Source organism: Pempheris klunzingeri, chromosome 7 (assembly GCF_042242105.1).
Source record: "Pempheris klunzingeri isolate RE-2024b chromosome 7, fPemKlu1.hap1, whole genome shotgun sequence".
NCBI classification, from domain to species: Eukaryota; Metazoa; Chordata; class Actinopteri; order Acropomatiformes; family Pempheridae; genus Pempheris; species Pempheris klunzingeri.
Genome location: NC_092018.1, coordinates 1,435,919 through 1,454,518, shown reverse-complemented (window position 1 = coordinate 1,454,518; position 18,600 = coordinate 1,435,919). Strand labels below are relative to the sequence as shown.

Sequence of the window (18,600 nt, the reverse complement as noted above, 5' to 3'; positions counted from 1 at the left end):
TTCTTCTTCGCTCCGTGTGTTTGAGCGGCAGCAGTCACATCCAGAGGAAATTCAAAATGGCCGCTGGCCGGCGTTCTGCTCTGCTAATCAAAGCATGACGGCTCATAAAACGTGGATCCTTTATGGTCGTATCCGGTGCGGCAGCGGTTTGAGCCGCTTGTATAATCCTTTCTGATTGCGTTTTACCAAAGACGGGATAAATGAGGGAGGGGGGGTCCTCCTCTGTAAACTGCCCCCCTGAGGAAAGTGATCACACAGATATTGTTGTCGGTGCCGATGAGGCCGTGTGGTCGTGGTGTCTGCTTTGATGACGAGCCAGAACATCACACACACACACAGGCGGGGTATCCAAACATTTACCTGCTAGGTGTTGAATTTGATCGAACCCTCAGATGCAGATCCAAACATGCAGATGTCTGGCTGTTCCCTCCCTCCTCCACCCTCCCTCCCTCCTCCACCTCCCCACCCTCTGAATGTCTGTGAACATCAGTGACACGGCTGAAATGGGAGCCTCCACACCTGCAGTTACAGTGATATTAGGCCACAGAGCCTTTCATCTTGTCCCAACAGGATCCGGGGAACGTCGGGATGTTACACACACACACACACACACACACACACACACACACACACACACACACACACACAGAAGTCTGTTCCGTCTCCAACATCTACATCCATGTGGAGGCTGTTTGAAAGGCTCTGATCCTCCAGTGTGTTTGCAGTGCAGGATCAGAAAGTCCACGTCCAGTCACACTGATTTTTAAAGGGTAACTTCAGTATCTTTAAACCAGGGCTCAGATTATTATATTATTATTCTTTTTGTTTAACCAGAGACAGCCGTCACATCTCTTTCCTCAAAGCTGCAGAAACAAGCACTTTTACCGGACCTACTTTGACCAGTTTGGTGGCTGCTGGCTGACGTGGTCTTGGCCAGGAAATAGTCTGAAACCTGCCTCGTAAAACAGCAGCAGAATTAAACACACGAGATAAAACAAACTACCTGATGGAGGCAGCTCCTGTGTCCTGTGAGGTTAAATCCCTGTTTTAGTGAATGTAGTCTGGTGTGTGTGCTGTTTGTGGTTAAACCAAAAGGATCTTCCAGGTCTCTCTCTGTAGGGATCCTTTCCATGATGCTGTCAGACTCTCTTCAAACACACCAGACTCCATTGACAAAAACAGTGATTTTGCCTCACAGAACACAGGAGCTGCTGGTCTGCTGCTGCCTTGATCCATTAGTTTGTTTGCATTATTGTGTGTTGGGCAAATATTGTGTTGGATCTGAATGAACCATTTAAAACATAGAAGTCACACAATGACATGAACACACTGACAGATGGAGGCAGCAGCAGAGCAGCAGCTCCTGTGTCCTGTTCTCTAAAATCCCTGTTTTAGTGAATGTAGTCTGGTGTGTGTGCTGTTTGTGGTTAAACCAAAAGGATCTTCCAGGTCTCTCTCTGTAGGGATCCTTTCCATGATGCTGTCACACTCTTAGAATAACACTCTGAGCCTGTCAGTGGATCAAACAAGCTCTTTTAGTGGACCTACTGTGATCAGGTGCAGTTGTCCCAAAGGATCACGTTGCAGCCATTGCAGCCCGTTTGGTGTCTGCTGGCTGAGGTGATCTACTGGACCAGTTCCAACACTTTTACTACCTACCAGTCACTCAGACACCAGGATGTGGACACAGAGGACCCAGGGTTAGAAACACCAGAGCTCTCCTTTAATGTTGTTTAACCAGGCACATGTGTTTAACAAGTGTCAACACCACAAGTGTAACAAGGGAGCAGGATTGTTTCCCTTTGGATGTTTTATATTGAATTTGACAAGAACCATGTACAAAAAAAACATAACTCAGAAACAACGAGAGGAGCTGTTTAGTGCCAGGTCAGAAACATCCCTCTGCCCAGGACGTTTTAACGTTAGAAATAGAAATACTGTGTGTGAGAAACAGAATATTTGGTTCAAACACAAATTAGTCTCATAAAATCCCTTCCTGGCTCACTTGTATGCCGTTATCGATTACAGCGCTCCCTGTTTCTCATGGGCGCCCTGCTCTCCACGGAGGAGAGTGCTCCATTAATGATGGGACATTGCTGGGAAAGACATCATTCATAACAGTTTTACAGTCTGTTGTTCGGAGCTGGCCGGACTGCAGCGAGTGGATTTTGAATCCGCTCCAAGGTAATTAACCAGCAGGGTTTACGTTATTTCAAAAGAAAAACACTTGATCCTCTTCTAAGGCAAACGATAGCTCATAGCAAATGAAAATGTAAGTGTGTCGTGTTAAGTTTAACCCTTAAATAACCGCCGTGCATCCACTGTCTCTGAGGTTTTCTCACACTCCTCTCTGTTGTTATGTGACCTGAGAGTCAAGTGTGGGTAAAGAATTTTAGTACATTTCACCTGCTGTTTGGATTATTGCTTCAACGCCAACAAGCTGGAGGCGACGACAGTATAAGCCGACGTGTTTTTTTTTTTTTCACCTGTGAGTTTTGAGCTAATTAACAGCTTTCATTGCTTTCCCACACTTGGACGTTTGACAGACAAGAAACTTTTGCAGACATTTGCAGACTTTTTCCGTCAAAAGGGGCAACTTTGAGCCGTGTCCCCCTCTCTGGATGTCTGAATGCCGACTTCTCTCTCTTTCCTCTGTGGGTTTCTGATTGGACTTCCACCAAAGCGACCCCCCCCGACCTCCTGTTACGGTCACATTGTGAAAACACGAGCCTCAGGATGCAATGTACCACCTGCAAAGTGGCAGAGCACAATCAATACAGTGTTACACCGGCAGCAGGGCGGTAAACAAACTAAACCCAACATTCAAGAGGTTTTTGTTACCGTGTGCTGAGTGAAGATCTTTGGCTGGGGGGGGGGGATACGTTTGAGATAAAGGATAAAATAAAGGTGTATGAAAGGCATCTATCAAGTATGAGAACAATACTTAATTATCAGGATAAAAGATATAGAACAAGGCTTATGTAAAGATATATTTCAGTATAAAAGCACAAATGTAGGGTTTTATTTTGTTAGAGTGACCAAAGAGCTTCTGTGTTGTTTTGGATAAATAGAAAAGACACCAGGATCTTTTTATGGACTCTGTTCATTCTGCCAAACAAACAGGAAAACACAACCTAAATGTTATTTCGGCCGCCTGCTGCAGATCCTGACTAAATAAAATCAATTTACAAAACTTTAAGTTGCTGCTACTTAAAGCTTGCAGACGCCAGGTCATAGAAATCAACATGTAAGAAATAAATGGATGGATTATGATAGTAAACGGGCAAAAAAAAAAAAAAAAAGAATGAAATGCAGGGAAACTGAGAGGGAGCAAAAGGAATTAACAGCAGGAACCACAGAAGAAGAAATGAAGATGGACGAGCTCAACATGCATATAAACACTGTGGACAGCGGCGGTCAAAGATAAACTGTTAACAGATAGATCTGTGTGATAGTTGTGACCCTGTTGCACAAGAAAAAGGAAAGAATCCACACGTGTTAGTCTGCATTTATTTGTGCCTCTTTTAAGCGAACGCTAGCGTCTGTTTCCTCCCTGAAGACTTCAGCACCTGCACACTCCTCTGCGCTCATGGCGCCGGGCAGCCGTGCTGTTTTGGGAATGCCGCTTGCCTTCCCTGTAGGCCTTAACCTACGTCTCCCACGGCATGTCTTTTTTCACCGCTCTGTCACTGCTCTGTGTTTCTTCCCCCCTTCCTTTCTCTTCTTTTCAACCTCCCCGTGCTCTCTTGGAGACCTTTAGTGCCTGCAGGTGTATAAATAGAGCTGGTTTCAATTAAGGGCGAAGCTCGCCTGTAGCGTGCATCTGATCAATGAATGCCCCCGCACCTGTGGTAATAAAATACCAGGGGAGTGGAGATAGCGCTGTGAATGCTAATCAGATGTTGCCCCGTTGTTGCCCCGTCTCATTTTTAAGGACAACACGCTCCTCCTGACAGCTCGGCTGTGAAAGGGAGGGGGCTTTGCCAGCACATCACAAAAACACCAAACAAAAGGCCGGCTGCTCTCATCAGACGTAAGTGAAATTCAATACGTGATTGAAAAAGGAAACTTGCATGAATGGGATGCTTAGTCAGTGGCGCGGTTGTTTGGTTAGGGGGAAGCCGAGTGGGAAGTCAGAATTAACAAATGGGTGCAAAAGAACAGGGCTGGGCTGTGATAGCAGGTTTAAATGTTGGATCCCATTTCACATTGGTGAAATACCTGGATGTGTTAAGCAGAGTCTTCAGTGTTTTTAGGAAGGAGTGATGTACAAAACACCCAGCTTGTTCTTATCTAACCAGCAAAACATGTCGTTTATCTGGCAGAACTCCACTTTTACTTCTTTCATTATCAGTCTTTGGGTTTTGGTGACTCTTGTTGAACCTAAGCGGACCTGATGAGGGTTTAAACCAGATTCAGGTTTGATCAAATGTTAACAAACAACAACCCTGTGAAAGAAAATGAACATTTTCAGTTTGTTCTCGTGTCCCAGAAGTGAGGTAATGATTTAAGGTTGTAGGCTTCAGGACTTCAGAGCACAAATGTCTGGTTGTCTTTGTTTTATTCAACATTTCTAACCAGAGGTCGACTGATAGCAGATTTTTAAAGGCCGATATAAGAACAATAGTTTGGAGCAGGAAAATACTGATAGAATTCACAGACTGGTTTATTTACACAGCAGCATTCAGACAAAAGATAATTCTACATTAAAAACACTAACACATTAAACATTAAACATTAAAATTGCATGTAAAAGTTAATAAAAGCACAAGCACATAGATAATTAAGAGATTCAACAAGCTTTGACTGCATTAGAAACCAAATAACTGTTGAACTAAACATCAAACTCAAAGCAGTCAGTACCTAAATAAGAATATATGAATTAGCCAAACTGATAAATCCTCTGCCCCTCAAACGTCTCGACCTGCCAGATGTTGGACACTGTTCCCTGCTTTAATGCAAACATGTCCACATTAGAAGTGTTGCTCTTTGTCCTGGACAAGAATAACATTTGATATAAAGTCGGAGACAAACAAGAGGAGCACTGCTGAGCAGACGTGAGGCCTCTGTTTCCTCTCTGCTCCGGCTCTGGCTCGGGCCCAGAAGTCCATGTCAGCATATGTCCTGACCTTGCGTGCTCACGGCAGCCCTGCGAGGTTTCCATCAGGCTCCCCGCGATCTCCCCACAGTCCAAACCACAGCCACGCTCATTGTCCATTGTGCTGCTGCGTTTTTACAGTCCGCCTCAAGAATTCTCGGCTCCCTCGCTCTCTACTCTATATTAAAAGTGAGCTATCACCGGCCGTGCCAAGTAAAACCAGTGCCACGAACACGCACAGTGAGTACATTTCACTGCGGATCCAACCTCCAGATGCTTAGCGAAAATAAGATTGTGAGGCTTCTCATGTCAGTCACATCCACAGAGCTGATCCCAGGCTCATTTTTAGCCAGCCAAACCCCCGCCACTCTCCACCACTGCTACTCTGGCGAGGGCCCTCGGGCGGCGAGGTTTTGCAGTCTCTATTACATGTGCTGTCAAGCCAATTGCCTTCCTTGCACTTTGTGAGTTTGGACGGGTGTGTAACTTTGGAGCTCTCCCCTGCAAGCCCCGTCCAGAGACGCACATCCTGCCAGGCTTAAGCTCGCCACCACATCCCACCGCGCAGCACATAGATCAACATGTACACCAGTTTAGGAGCAGCTGCTGCAGCACGTAATAAATAACAAGCTGTTGTTTGACCTGGATGTTCCACATTTTAGAAGTCCTGCCATATTTCACACTAATGACGTGATTAATGGGACATCTGCACTCACTCACTGGCTGAAAATATTATGACTTATTTTGACACAATAATCCTAATTCAACATCTACTCACTTGCTGTTTCTGGAGCTTTCAGCCACGTCTCACTCACTCACAGTAAGGCCCTCGTTATATTTTAGCATTTTAGTTTAGAGTTTCGGTTATCTGAACACGAGTGGACGGTCACGCTCGGTCCATGGCGCGTCTCCAGCTCACTACTGGTGTTGTTCGGGGTTTTTCGGGTGTTTCACACTAATATAGACGTGCAGGCTGTTTGACAGGAACAAGAACATTTGTAAACGTGCAACAGAGCACCAGACAAGATGAAAAAGACGCAGTGGCTCATCACAGCAGCAGAAAAAGCACAGCTCGATTGATGATTGATGATTTTCCTGTTACGTCCCTGTCAGACACACATCAGGACACATTAGTGTTTCCACAATAAAAGATGTGTGGTGGAAAGCGTCCCAGTCCACCTCAGAAAGTGGTTTGGATCCCAATGGCGGTCGTTGACACTTTTATTCTGATCTGTCCACTAAATACACACTCGGTACGTATTTTAGAACCAGGTGTAAACAGGGTCTCAGGTTTAGTTGAGGTCTGTTCTCTTTATCCATCGACGTTCATGGTGTTAAAATACGCAAATGAAAATCATTCCTGTCATGCTGCATTCTTGTTTAAACCTGCAGTGCAGAGCTCTGGTCTCCTGATTCTACCAATCAGAGTAATTCACCCACACAAACACTGTGTGCCCGCGACCGCTTTCTGTTTAGTCACTCTAATCCTTCCTCTGAACGCAGAGTGTCTTTTTTTTTTTTTTTATCTTGACCATCGTAAACTTTTCCTACATTACTCTTTTTCCCTCCATACTCCGTCGTCAGCTGTGGTAAACCAGACGATGCTGGTTGACTTTTGCATTTATTTGTAAAAGTCTTGCTCTCCATATTTAGAATAAAAACCTAAACTATAACAAAGACCCAGAGGACAGAAGATGGTGCTGAACCGTGTTTCTTCTAATGTTTCTCCCATCAGAGCAGAGGGAGGCCCAGACAGAACATCCACTGAGGAATGTCTTATATATATAATGTTGATTCTGGCCCTCGTGCCTTATTGAGATCCAACTGGTCCTGGAGTAATTTCCTCTTCCTCACATCCTCCAGACCTTGTGTGTGTCTTTTTATGACGATGCTCTGCAACGGTGACTTTACTGAGGATGTTTTCACTCGTACCTCTCACATCCTGCACCCTCGGCCGGCCTCTGATGTTTGATCGCACGTGATGGCAGCCACCTTGCTGTTTACCCACCCCCAGCGCGCTGCAGCTCAGTGCCCCTGATGAAGGGGAGGAAGTGGTTTCCACATCATATAGCTCTTCCCATCAGGCTACCAGGCCGAACTGTCATCTTCTCCTTTGTACCTCTGAGTGTTGTAGATGGAGGATGTGTATGATTAAGTGGTCTGTGAAGCTCTCCCTGAGGCGAGGCCTGCAAGACAAGCGCTCTAATATGTCCTCTAAGTATTGCCACCTTGTTTTAATTGATTTCAGACAGTTTTGGACAAAGAAGTTTCCTCCTTCTGAATAGATCCTGCAGCAAATACCCAGAAACAAGAAATAGACCTGTAAGAATTTTGTTGCAAAGGAAATTCTTCACTAATCAGTTGAAAAATACTTTTAAATGATTTCATATGTGTTGCTTTGTGTTACAATGTAAGCTAATAAACTGATGAGGAAGAAACCACACCAGTAACATGTGCAGGACAGACAGCCACTCAGAGATGAGAGCTCCTTCTAGGACCAACATCGGAGCACATTTTCTTTTCCAAAACTCTGAAGTTTCCTGTAGCTCTGTCCAAATTTACTCATCGGATTTCACCTCATAACAAAATGAATCTTTCTCTCTTTCGCTCTCTGTTTGGACGACGGTATCCATCACTGGATGTGCAGGAGTTGTGCTGCGTGTTTCCCCCGAGTGGACTTTAGCCTCAGTGTGTAAAAGATGACCGAGATTTCTTTGATCCACATTCAGAAACACGCATTTCTCAGGCGGACGACGCACAATGTGCAACAACCCCCCCTCCCCACAAGCCAAGGTGGCCACAATACAAAAAGAAAGCTCAGGTAAAATATCATGAGTAGCACATGTGTAACTGATACATTCAGCTCATTGTAATCAGAGGTGACAGAGGATTTTAGAAAAAGCCCAAAATAAAGTAAATTGTCATGCTGTGTGGAATTTCCCTTGACGTCCATCAGCCCAAAATAATATTTTCCATAAGATTCATTTTCCCAAGCACTCCGAGGAAAAATATTCTGGTACAGTATGTGTTGTTTCTTAAGAAATCGCTGTATTATTGAGAGTTCCCATCTGCCATACTGTCGAAATCTGCCGGCTAATGAAAGCTTCAATCTGTTAATCTGTCCTGAGAGTGAGAGACGAAATAATGTCAAGGCACAACATCTGTTACCCGTCATGAAATGAAAATCTCTTCGTCCAGTTGCTGAATATTTATTTGCAAAAAAGACGACCACAAATTAAGGAGGAATGCCGTCCCACCCCCCCACTCCCCTCTTCTTCTTCCTCAAAGAACTTTTTAATGACGTTCAGTTAATTAGGCCGCCAATTATTTGCACGCGTGAAAGAGGAAACAACCTAATCGAATGTGTTTGGCAGGGGTGATGAAACGGCACATGAGGTGGGCAAAGTGCGGCAGTATATTGAATTTCGTAACCAATCCACACAGCGGGTACGGTTCCACCTTTCAGCTGCTTTCAGCTGTGCAAACAGATGAGGAGAACGTGTCCGAGTTCAGCAGAGATGAACCACGAAGGCTAACACTCATCTCAAGGTGACAGGAGGCGCTTAAATAATTTCCTTCGGGATGAAAAAATCTTATCTTATCTTATCTTTGTGTCCAACTTTGTCAAATTAACATTCAGATTCAGATTGTAGATTGAGGAACCAAACGTTTGGACTGTAAATGTTTAGTATCCTTCACTAGAAAAGCATCAGCGGACCGTGTTGGAGCTCAGCATGAGCCACAACCAATAATCAATCAGTAATAACACACCTTGAGTCTGATGTGACTGTCTAAAGCAGCTGTTCTCAACCTGGGGGGCCTCCAGAAAAATTGGGAATATTGTAATTTAACTGTTGTTTCAGTGAATAGAAGTTCGGGGCAGATTATAGAGAGACACTCATTAATCAGCTGATCTGCAGTTTGGACAGTTAGAACGACATTTCATCAGACGGGATCCCTGAGATTACGTTTCAGATTAGGTCCAGGGCCTGAGGTGTTGGGATTTGGGGGTCCTTGACACCAAAAACATGGAGGCCCACGGCTCTAAAGAAGCTAATTTGGTTCATTTATTTGTTTTTTTGGTTAACAAACAATAAGCGCTGCACACAGATTATATGAAATATTACAGTCAGTGTAGAAGTCACATACAGAGACATAAAAACAATAGGAAATGTACTGTACAGTGAGTACAACAGAAGTCTGATTGGATGGAAGTCAATGAGGAAAATGAGGCGACTTCTCTCCTGATTTATCAGCTCAGTGAACAGTTTCTGCTCTCAGTCTCTAGTTTACTGTCTTCTTCAGCACAGCAGGACGTTCATGTAGTAAATTATGGTCCATTTAGAGGAAGATACACCAGGAAGAAGGGTGGGGGGCTTTAGGGCGGGGCTACCTGCTCACTGACCAATCAGAGGAGGGTCACTTCTGGCTCCAAAAATAACAAGATGGCGATGCCCATGAAGCCAAAGTCAAGGCTTCAAAACGGCGGTCCACAAACCAATCGGTGACGTCCACGTCTTGTGTTAGGTAAAGTCTACTTATTGCAGTAAAGAGTGTGGAGGATATATAATCTACATAATCAATGAGGGGTTGACAAGTCTTATGTAGTTTCTCAGTGGAACCTCAGAAGGTGAATCAGAGTTTTTCCAGTTCAAGGTGTTGCATAACATCTGTGATCAGCACAGCGTAAGTGGGGGGGGGGGGTTGTACCTTCTTTTTTTTTTTTTCTAGTTTAGTCAAATTAATCTTTGTGGACTTTCCTCTCCAGTTACCCCAAATACAGCCAACATAAGGTTCCACGTGTCCCAGGATTCCTCACAAAAATGTTAATATAGAGCTCAAAATATTGGATCATTTGGGGCGACGTGAGCCCAGCGAGGCAGGAGAAACCCCACAGCTGAAGGAACTGTATTAGAATAGAGTCTAGAAACCTTGACCTCTTACAGAGAGCTGGAGACGAACAGACGACCTGAAGAAGATCACGTCTGTCTCAACGAGCCTCTGAACTCCACATCATCATGGAGTAAACAGAAAATGTCCAAATGAAGCCAAGCAGGTGGTTTGCCGGCTCGATGGGTCATAATTTACGGCCTCATTTTACAATTTCAACACATAATGTTGTTCATTAGACCCCAAAAACTGTTAGATCTTCGTCTGTCTTATACACCGACATCGACACAACAGAGTCACTGAGACCAAAAGATATTAGAAATAAGAAAACATGACACCAAGAGCACGTCTGATGGGGACAGATAGTGTCGATACCACTGAGATAAATAGTTTAAAACACCAGTTTGGGAGGCTTACGGTCCAGGAAGAAGGCCCCTGGGTTTTGGTATGGCTGAGCACATTTCACTGTCACGCTGTGTTTATACATGTGTAAACACTCGGGGAGGATCGTTGCTGTGCAGTAACAGCTGTTCACCCCCAACAGAGGCGGACAAAGCGTCGCATGAACTTGAGTTTGGAGCACAAAGTGAATGGGAAGCACATTGATTGATTTTTAATTCATTTCATGCCTCGGTTATGTAATTTGTGAGATTGACTGGAAACGCCGCTAAGCTGTTGGCAGGTGTTGTCACAACTCTTTCTGACCTTGACTGACTGCAGCACAACATCTGGAGGGTTCATTAGTTCTGAGGTACTATTAGTAGCAGATATAACAGCACACGGCTACAGCTGGTTCTTCATTTTAAGATACGTGTAAAAGGTTTTCATCAGAGCTGCCAGACTCCATTGACAAGAACAGTAATTTTACGAATGAGAGAGTTTCTTGTCCATTGGGGGGTTGTTTTTTGTGTTATTGTGTGACTTTGGTGTTTTAAATGGTTAGTTCTGATCCTTTCAAACACCAAAATCCCTGTTTTCGTGAATGTAGTCTGGTGTGTGTGCAGAGAGCGATATAACAGCTGTTTGTGGTTAAACCAAAAGGATCTTCCAGGTCTCTCTCTGTAGGGATCCTTTCCATGATGCTGTCAGACTCTCTTCAAACACACCAGACTCCATTGACAAAAACAGTGATTTTACCTCACAGAACACAGGAGCTGCTGGTCTGCTGCTGCCTTGATCCATTAGTTTGTTTGTATTATTGTGTGTTGGGCAAATATTGTGTTGGATCTGAGTGAACCATTTAAAACATAGAAGTCACACAATGACATGAACAAACTAACTGATGGAGGCAGCAGCAGAGCAGCAGCTCCTGTGTCCTGTTCTCTAAAATCCCTGTTTTAGTGAATGTAGTCTGGTGTGTGTGCAGAGAGCGACATAACGGCTGTTTGTGGTTAAACCAAAAGGATCTTCCTGAAAGCTGAAAGACGTTCTGTAAAAACGTCACTCCGGCTTCACCATCTAATGTTTACTAGCCCGATGTCGCCTCGTTTCACGTTAATTTCCAAAGGCCGTTATCAACAGGCTCATACCAAACTGCTCCTGGATGCAATTTGATTGATCTAGAACAAATCAAACTTTAACCAAATCCTGTCAGAAGTACGGCTAGCTCATCTGTCTCATCAACAAAAGCCTTCAGTGCAGTTTCTTCTAAAATAAACAGTCTATTTCATTCTACAGAACGTTCCTCATCAGCGGCAGCCATCTTGGTTGTTTACAAAACCGTCTCATTGGCGTACCGTGTGGTATCAAGTCCGCCCTGAATTAGATAAGCGGCTATGACTGGTGAGATGTGTCTGAACAGGAGGCGGAGCGGACTCCTCTGCCAGGGAAAATAAAACCTGAGCAGCAGACTGGGCTGGTTCCAGGTTTGGTAAAAATCTGACCTGGACTGTTGTTCTGGTCATGTGATGTCAAGGTGGCTTGGAAATGACAGTTTTATTCATCAAATATCATTTAATTTGAGGTAAACTCAAAGTGCTTCACATTAAAAGGCAAAAAATAGAACATTTTAACATTTCCCTGTCTTGCTGGGGAGGATGTTCTCACCCACAGAGCTTCTTATTGTCTCCTTTTAACTTCTAACAGCATCACACGTATTTTCTCAGAGTTAATGTCATGTCTGCTGGACAGATGACGACTGTTCACATCCCTTCCTCGCTCCTCTAACTCCAGGGCCCACCTGCGTTGACCACAGTCCAAAAACAAGACACCTGAAACACACGGCTAGGTCGCAGTTAGCTTAATACCTCGTCATTAGCCGCTAATAACCATCATTTAATAGTGAAACCCTTGTTATCCCTCCTAAATGAGGCTTGATAAGAAATTTGTTAATTGACGGGAAACTCAGACTTGCAGCGGTCCGTGTGTTTGGCTGAAGTATTATTCACTCTCCGTGACTGTGTGTGTTGCTTTAGCTACTGGATGGGGTAACCCCAGTCACTTGCCTCCTCAACACCTGTGTTTACTTTGGGGCCTCGGCCCCCATGACCCAGCAGCAATCCTTCACTCACTCAGAAGATGGAGTGAGGTTCCAGCCTCCAAATATGTGCTGTCCGTGCACTTTTACCACTGTGTGATTCCTCTAAGACTTTCATTATGGGGTACGAGCCAAACGACTAGTATAAATTACAATCCTTTTCCAAATTCTAGTAAATTTAAACATTCAGATCCTGTTCTCTGTTACTGTAATGTTAAGCTAGGCTAAGAGCAGAAATTGGCTTTGGCGTTTGTCCGTGCTTGTTGTGGCTGCTGAGGCTTTTTAAAGTGCGTCGGGGATGGAAAGTGGATTTGAGGAGGCAGTTATGTAGAATATAACCGAACTTGTCCTCTCTTTGGACGGTGGAGCCGACAGAACTGGATTTAGTTCTTTTGGATATTCAGCAGTAACATAAAGATGAAAGAACCAGATTTATAACCAGCTGCTCCCAGCTCACAGGTGCTCGCAGGAAAGTTTGGGATAATTACTTCCTCTGTCAAGGCCTTAATATCGGACCACGAGACTTTAGTGGTACAGAACAAATGTGTCTGTAGCAACGAGAGGCGAAAGCTGATACTGAATATCTGGTCAGATTCATGGTCTTTGATCAGATATTTGCTGATTTAAATCACAAGTTTGCAAAATTCAGACTGAATTTTTCTGCAGATTTCTCTGACAGAGGTGCAGCTTTCTTTGTATTATGTTAAAATTCTCCGCTGTCAGCCCGACAACTGCTGATTGACGATATACACATATATAGAAATATATAAATATATAAATATATATCCACTCGTGATATTTTGGTCGAGCTCGTTGTGAAAAAAGAACACAAACCCCCCCTTTGGGATTATTCTGCTGTGTGTCCTGTAGCCAACATGTGTGCTGTAAGTTTGTGTGAACAAGCAGGTGTTAAAACCTTTTTCAATCAATCAATCAATCAATCAATCAATCTTTATTTACATAACAAGCGTTCTCTCAAGACTCTTTCCATAAAGAGCAGCTCAGACCAAACTCTTTAATTCAGAGACCCAACGATTCAGGAATTAAAAATGATATTATATTATTTTCCTGTGCGTCATCATGATGTCACTTCCTGAGAGCCTCCTCGCCGGTTGGAGACGCGTAACCGTGGAAACCCAAATGATGAACTAGTTTAAAACACATATTACTCCTGGCAAAGTGAAACCGGATACTCTCACTTGAATTTAAATGTTGTTGTCGTTACTCCAGAGCTGCATCTAACCGCCATCGTCTGCAAAGAATGTTACTGTTGATGCTGTCAGTACTGCATTGCATTATGGGATATATATAATATGATATGAGCAACCCGAAGGACCTACAGGAAGCAATTAGCCGTCTTTGTAAATGAAGTGTGCCGGCAAATATCTCACATTACAGGTTAATTATCTAAAGAGTTAAATTCTCAAGGAGGCCGATGATCAAATTATCAAAATAAAATGAAAAATAACCCCAAAAAAAAAAAGAGAAAACCAGCAGTGACGGACTTGTCCATCGTCAGTAGCTGATAAATTTATCTAAACACTAATAACCAGGACTGTTTCTGTGCAAATCCATCAGTGCTTCATCAGATGAGTGAAGGTGAAACTAACTGAATATGAAGTCGAATCTCTGGGATTGTTTGTTCAGCTTCAGTTTTCTGGTTAAAATCAAAACTCTAAATCAGATTCATGCTCCAGATGAAGTCAGTAGAAGTCAGCGGTGTTCTGTGTTTGCTCCACTGTTCTGTGACTGCGGCTTAATGAATGGTTTTCCTACATTTCTTTTTACCGTCTCCCTTCTTCTGCCACTTTAACCGCAGCTGAGAGGTCACCAATGACCTGTTTACGGCCTCTCACGTGTTAACTCGCTGCCGATCCGACGGGTGTTTTGCACAGACGCCTCTGGACGCACGCCAGAGCGCTGTTGCTCGTACTGCAGTGTTAACTGTTCAAATATTAGTGCCAATGTTATTTCAGGTGTGGATGCGTTAGTGCGCGCCAAAAACCACGTTTCCATGGAAACAGGCCAGCCGGTGCAGAAAGCGCCCACAGTGTCATATAAAGTCATCGGACTCTGATGTGATTAATATTTCCCTGCTTACTGACATTAGCAGAGTCAGCTGTGACATTCTGACACTTCTGTGGTTTTCAGAGTAAAAACATCAACAACTTATCAATAATATGTCTGATGGTTCCTCTTAAACTGTGGTATTTGGAGTATTTAGGAGTTTGGTGGCTGATTGATTGTATGTCATTGTCCTTTTCTGTTACATCTTAATACTTAATACATGTTTAAACATTTCATTAATCAAACGTTGTAACTGAAATATCTCTTTTCTACATCGTCAGAGCAGATAAAAAGCAGAATAACAGCACGTTTTCCTCACTTCATTTCAACAAAGACTGTTGTCAGAGACAGGCCCCCGGAGCTACAGTATGTTCGGGGGTGAAACGCTTCCATAAAGAACCGTTAAGGCTTCGTGTGACTTCTTTTTCAGGTTAAGAGAAACATTTCAAACCGTTTGAGTGTTGTCTTTTCCAGGACACTGGCAAGTGCAGGAAAAGAGCTCAAAGATAACTTCCTGAAAGCCCTGGCAGAGCGCGAGGAGGCCAACCGCAGTGGGAAAATGACTGTGAGTACATTATTACAGCACTCCAATTGCTACGTAATGGGATTCCCCTCAAATATTTCTGCAATTCCATTAGGATGGGAACAAAATCCATACTGTGTCAAGTTGACTGGAAATGCCCCCCCCCACCTCTTCGTCCTTACCCAAATACCATGAGAGCCAGCTGCCTGCCCCTCTCCCATCCATGACACCCTGTTTACCAAACTCCAGCTACCCTGTCCTGCTCTGCCTTCACATCGAACCACATCGAGGGGGGGGGGGGGGCAGTCTGACGAGCATTTACTGCCACTGTATGTGTTTATTTAACCTTGTACAACATCTGTGTTTTCACTGCACAAACTGTAAGATTAGTCCTGCTATCAGTATTTTCACAACGGCTTCAAAGTTGAGCTGTTATATTGAATTAATCAGTTTTTTAGTCTTAGTGACCTCTGTGACATAAGTAGTATTAATTACTCATTAAGTGCTTGATTCATTGGGATGAGAACATATTTCCTTTTTCGCTCTAGAATATGTTAATATCTCATCCACTGCTGAGAGGGTCTGCGTGGACGTTATGCACAAACTGAACACGTCCACAGACACGTGAACACAGTGTGGTGTGAAATATATCTGCACCTTTACACTGAGACCGTATTTACTAAGATCCAGGTGTTCAGGCAGTCTAACGGCAGGTGAAGGTGGGCGCCTCGGTAAAATCATCCTCTGCTTTTTGGGATGTGAAGCCTCGCCGTTCGGGAGGGACCGGAGCCTTGAAGTGTTGTGGGTGGTAGAGCAAACTAGATAATAGTTGGCCGAGTGTTGCCGAGTGCGAGAGGTGCCAAGTGGACGCCGGCTGAGTGCTGAGAGATAAGGACTCCCTTCCACCCTTCCATCTCTCTGGCAGATTGTCTGAAGGCTTTGCAGTGGAAAAGTTGCAGGGATGTATGAGATCCTCCCTGAAACGCTGAAGGCTCCTCTGGTTACTGTCAGGTTGTCGAAGGCAACATGTTTTTATTTTGATGCACATAAAGCCCAACCTGTGCGGCTCAGAGCTTCAAGTAAAACTCCTCCTGTGGTGCAAAATAAATAAAACTGTGTGAAATCAAAACTAGAATTGGTGCTAAATGTGCACAACACAAGTTAGAACAATGAATTATACATACAGAGGCAACAAAAATCAAGTGAGTGGACGATCTGCTGTGTAACATTTGTTAGTGCATGTGTGTGTGTTAATATCATCCTCCTCTCAGAGAGCATCATCGGGGGCAGAAACTCTGAACAGACCCTCCTGTGGACTCCAGGTTAAGAAGTAATGGCGATCTCGCCTGTGTGACACTGTAAACCTTTAGGCTGAGGACACCTCGCTAACCCATGAATCTCTCTGTGTAGAGCATCCCGAACACCATTCGGAGAATAACTTTATCGGATAAAACCTCTGCCAGACAAATCAAATCAACTTTATTGACCAAGTTTGAGCAGGCAAACAAGGAATTTGACTTGGTGAAACTTGACTCTCTCTGTACAGTAACCTCCACCTCTCTGGTTTTAGCTTCTGGTAAAGTCCTCTGCTTTTACCGGACTGGACTTTAGATGCTGTGCACAGACGACAGATGCTAAGCTAGCCCTGTAGCGTTAGCCTCCAGGGCTACAAACAAACCTCAGCTCACTCTGCCTCAGCCGTCTCCTTCACACCGTCGGTCACCTGTCAGTCAGGCCGGAGCTGTTTTGCTTCGTCTGATTGGCTCCTCTGATCGGCCACCAATCAGATTATTGTATATTGTTGTCATGTGATCGTAGCGCCTCAGTCTGAGGTCGACCTCAGCTGTGGAGCCCTGCGCTGAGGAGGTCTTGATTCATGGACAAAGCCTGCATGCTTAATTAAACTGAGATGCACCAGGGAGAGATTTTAACCTCTGACCATGAAGGAGAGTATTTTCACTACAAACAGCACTTTTAACACACTCCTCCGTCTCCACTTACTGCACATGATGAATGGAACGTGTACCATTTGTATTTAGCACATGCGGCATTGTTCTGCGGGGAGCGCTCGTGGTGATGGACTTTAAATGAATCACATCCAAGATGCTGGAGAGTTTTCTTTGACCTCCGTCTACCTGCCCCTGTGGGCTTTGCAATTATGAGATCACATGAAGTGCACGGAGGGGAGTGGAGGTAGTAACACCAGAAGTTTTCCCACTGGATGCTCGCTGTGTAAACACCACCACACCCCCACCACCACCACCACCTCCTCCTCCCCTTCGTAACTTCAGCCATTTGAGAGATATAACTACAGCCTCTCCCTTTCAAAGAAGCCTCCAGTGAAACATGAAGTGGTTTAAAATACATCTTCCTGTGTGCTCAACAGAGAGTCTGAATGAAAACAAGCAACATATCATGTTGTGTATTACCAACATTGTTTTGCTGACATGATATTTTCCCACCTCCGTTTTATTTTCGTCTCTTAAGAGCTTCCCTTGCTTAAAAACTGGATCGGGGAAGATGTTTATTTTCCTTTGAGCCCCACTCTGGTTAAAATTGAACCCACATTTGTGCGCTTAATACCTCTGCCCTTTGAAACTGTTTAAGTAACAGGTAATCTTTATACAGTTTGACAAGGCTTGACCTCATTGGTGTATTTACATTACACAGATGTAGTCCAGGCAACATTTGCACATGTGTGGACGCACGGCACCCCGTTGTACCTTGTTTCATACCTTCATATTCCACTGTGTACGTACTTTTTGAATATTTTAATCCTAATTTTCTGGTATGCTTTGATCCTATTTATCCATATGCTACACATGTTGTATTTTCATGCTAACATCTGCTACAAATTGCAAACAATTATGCAGTATGAAGAAGTTGGATGCGGTTTTGGATTTCCTCCCTCTGGTCTCCGTTGCACCTAAAATCCTCTTTATGAAAGTATCAAATTACCCACGTTAATCTTCGATCGGGTTCAATAATAAGACCACCCAGCGTCTTAAGGTATCTTTCACACTGTTTAGCGTGGGCTTTCTGAGGGCCCTTTGACTAAAGCTCCTATCTGCCGCGCTCCTCAGACCTGAGGATCAGCCCCGCTAACACATTCCAGCTCCTCATATCTGCACGCCTTCGCTGCTCTCTAATGCAGAGCAGTCCTCGTCCTGCACGTGCTCCTCACGTTTTCCCATTCATTTCTTTAATTATTATTATTATTTTAGGTAGTGAAGTCATTCAGTGAGTCTAAGGCTGCAGCCAACGATTATTTGCATTATCGATTATCTGTTTGCTCTATAAAATGTCCCTCAGATGTTCAAGTTCCAGTGAAATAAAACAGCAGATCCTCACATTAAAGGAGCCGGAAATATTAATGCATTTCTGCTTAAAAAGCTAATCAAACAATTATTTGATTTTCAAAACAGTTGCAGATTAATTAACTAATCGAACAGCTGAGTGCTTGTTTCAGCTCCAGGCCGGTCAGGATTAGTAGGTTTGACCTCATTTAAAATATAGATCCACCACAAATTACCTCATTTGTTTTAT

At 43.9% G+C, this 18,600-nt stretch overlaps 1 protein-coding gene across 1 annotated transcript in view; it reads left to right on the top strand.

The window, feature by feature from the left end:
• cfap299 (cilia and flagella associated protein 299) overlaps nt 1-18,600 on the top strand; it is an 80,745-nt gene that overhangs the window by 5,605 nt on the left and 56,540 nt on the right. Inside the window, exon 3 of the mRNA XM_070833901.1 lies at nt 15,006-15,096. Within this exon, the coding sequence (XP_070690002.1) occupies nt 15,006-15,096 (91 nt within the window). The remainder of the gene's footprint in view (nt 1-15,005; nt 15,097-18,600) is intronic.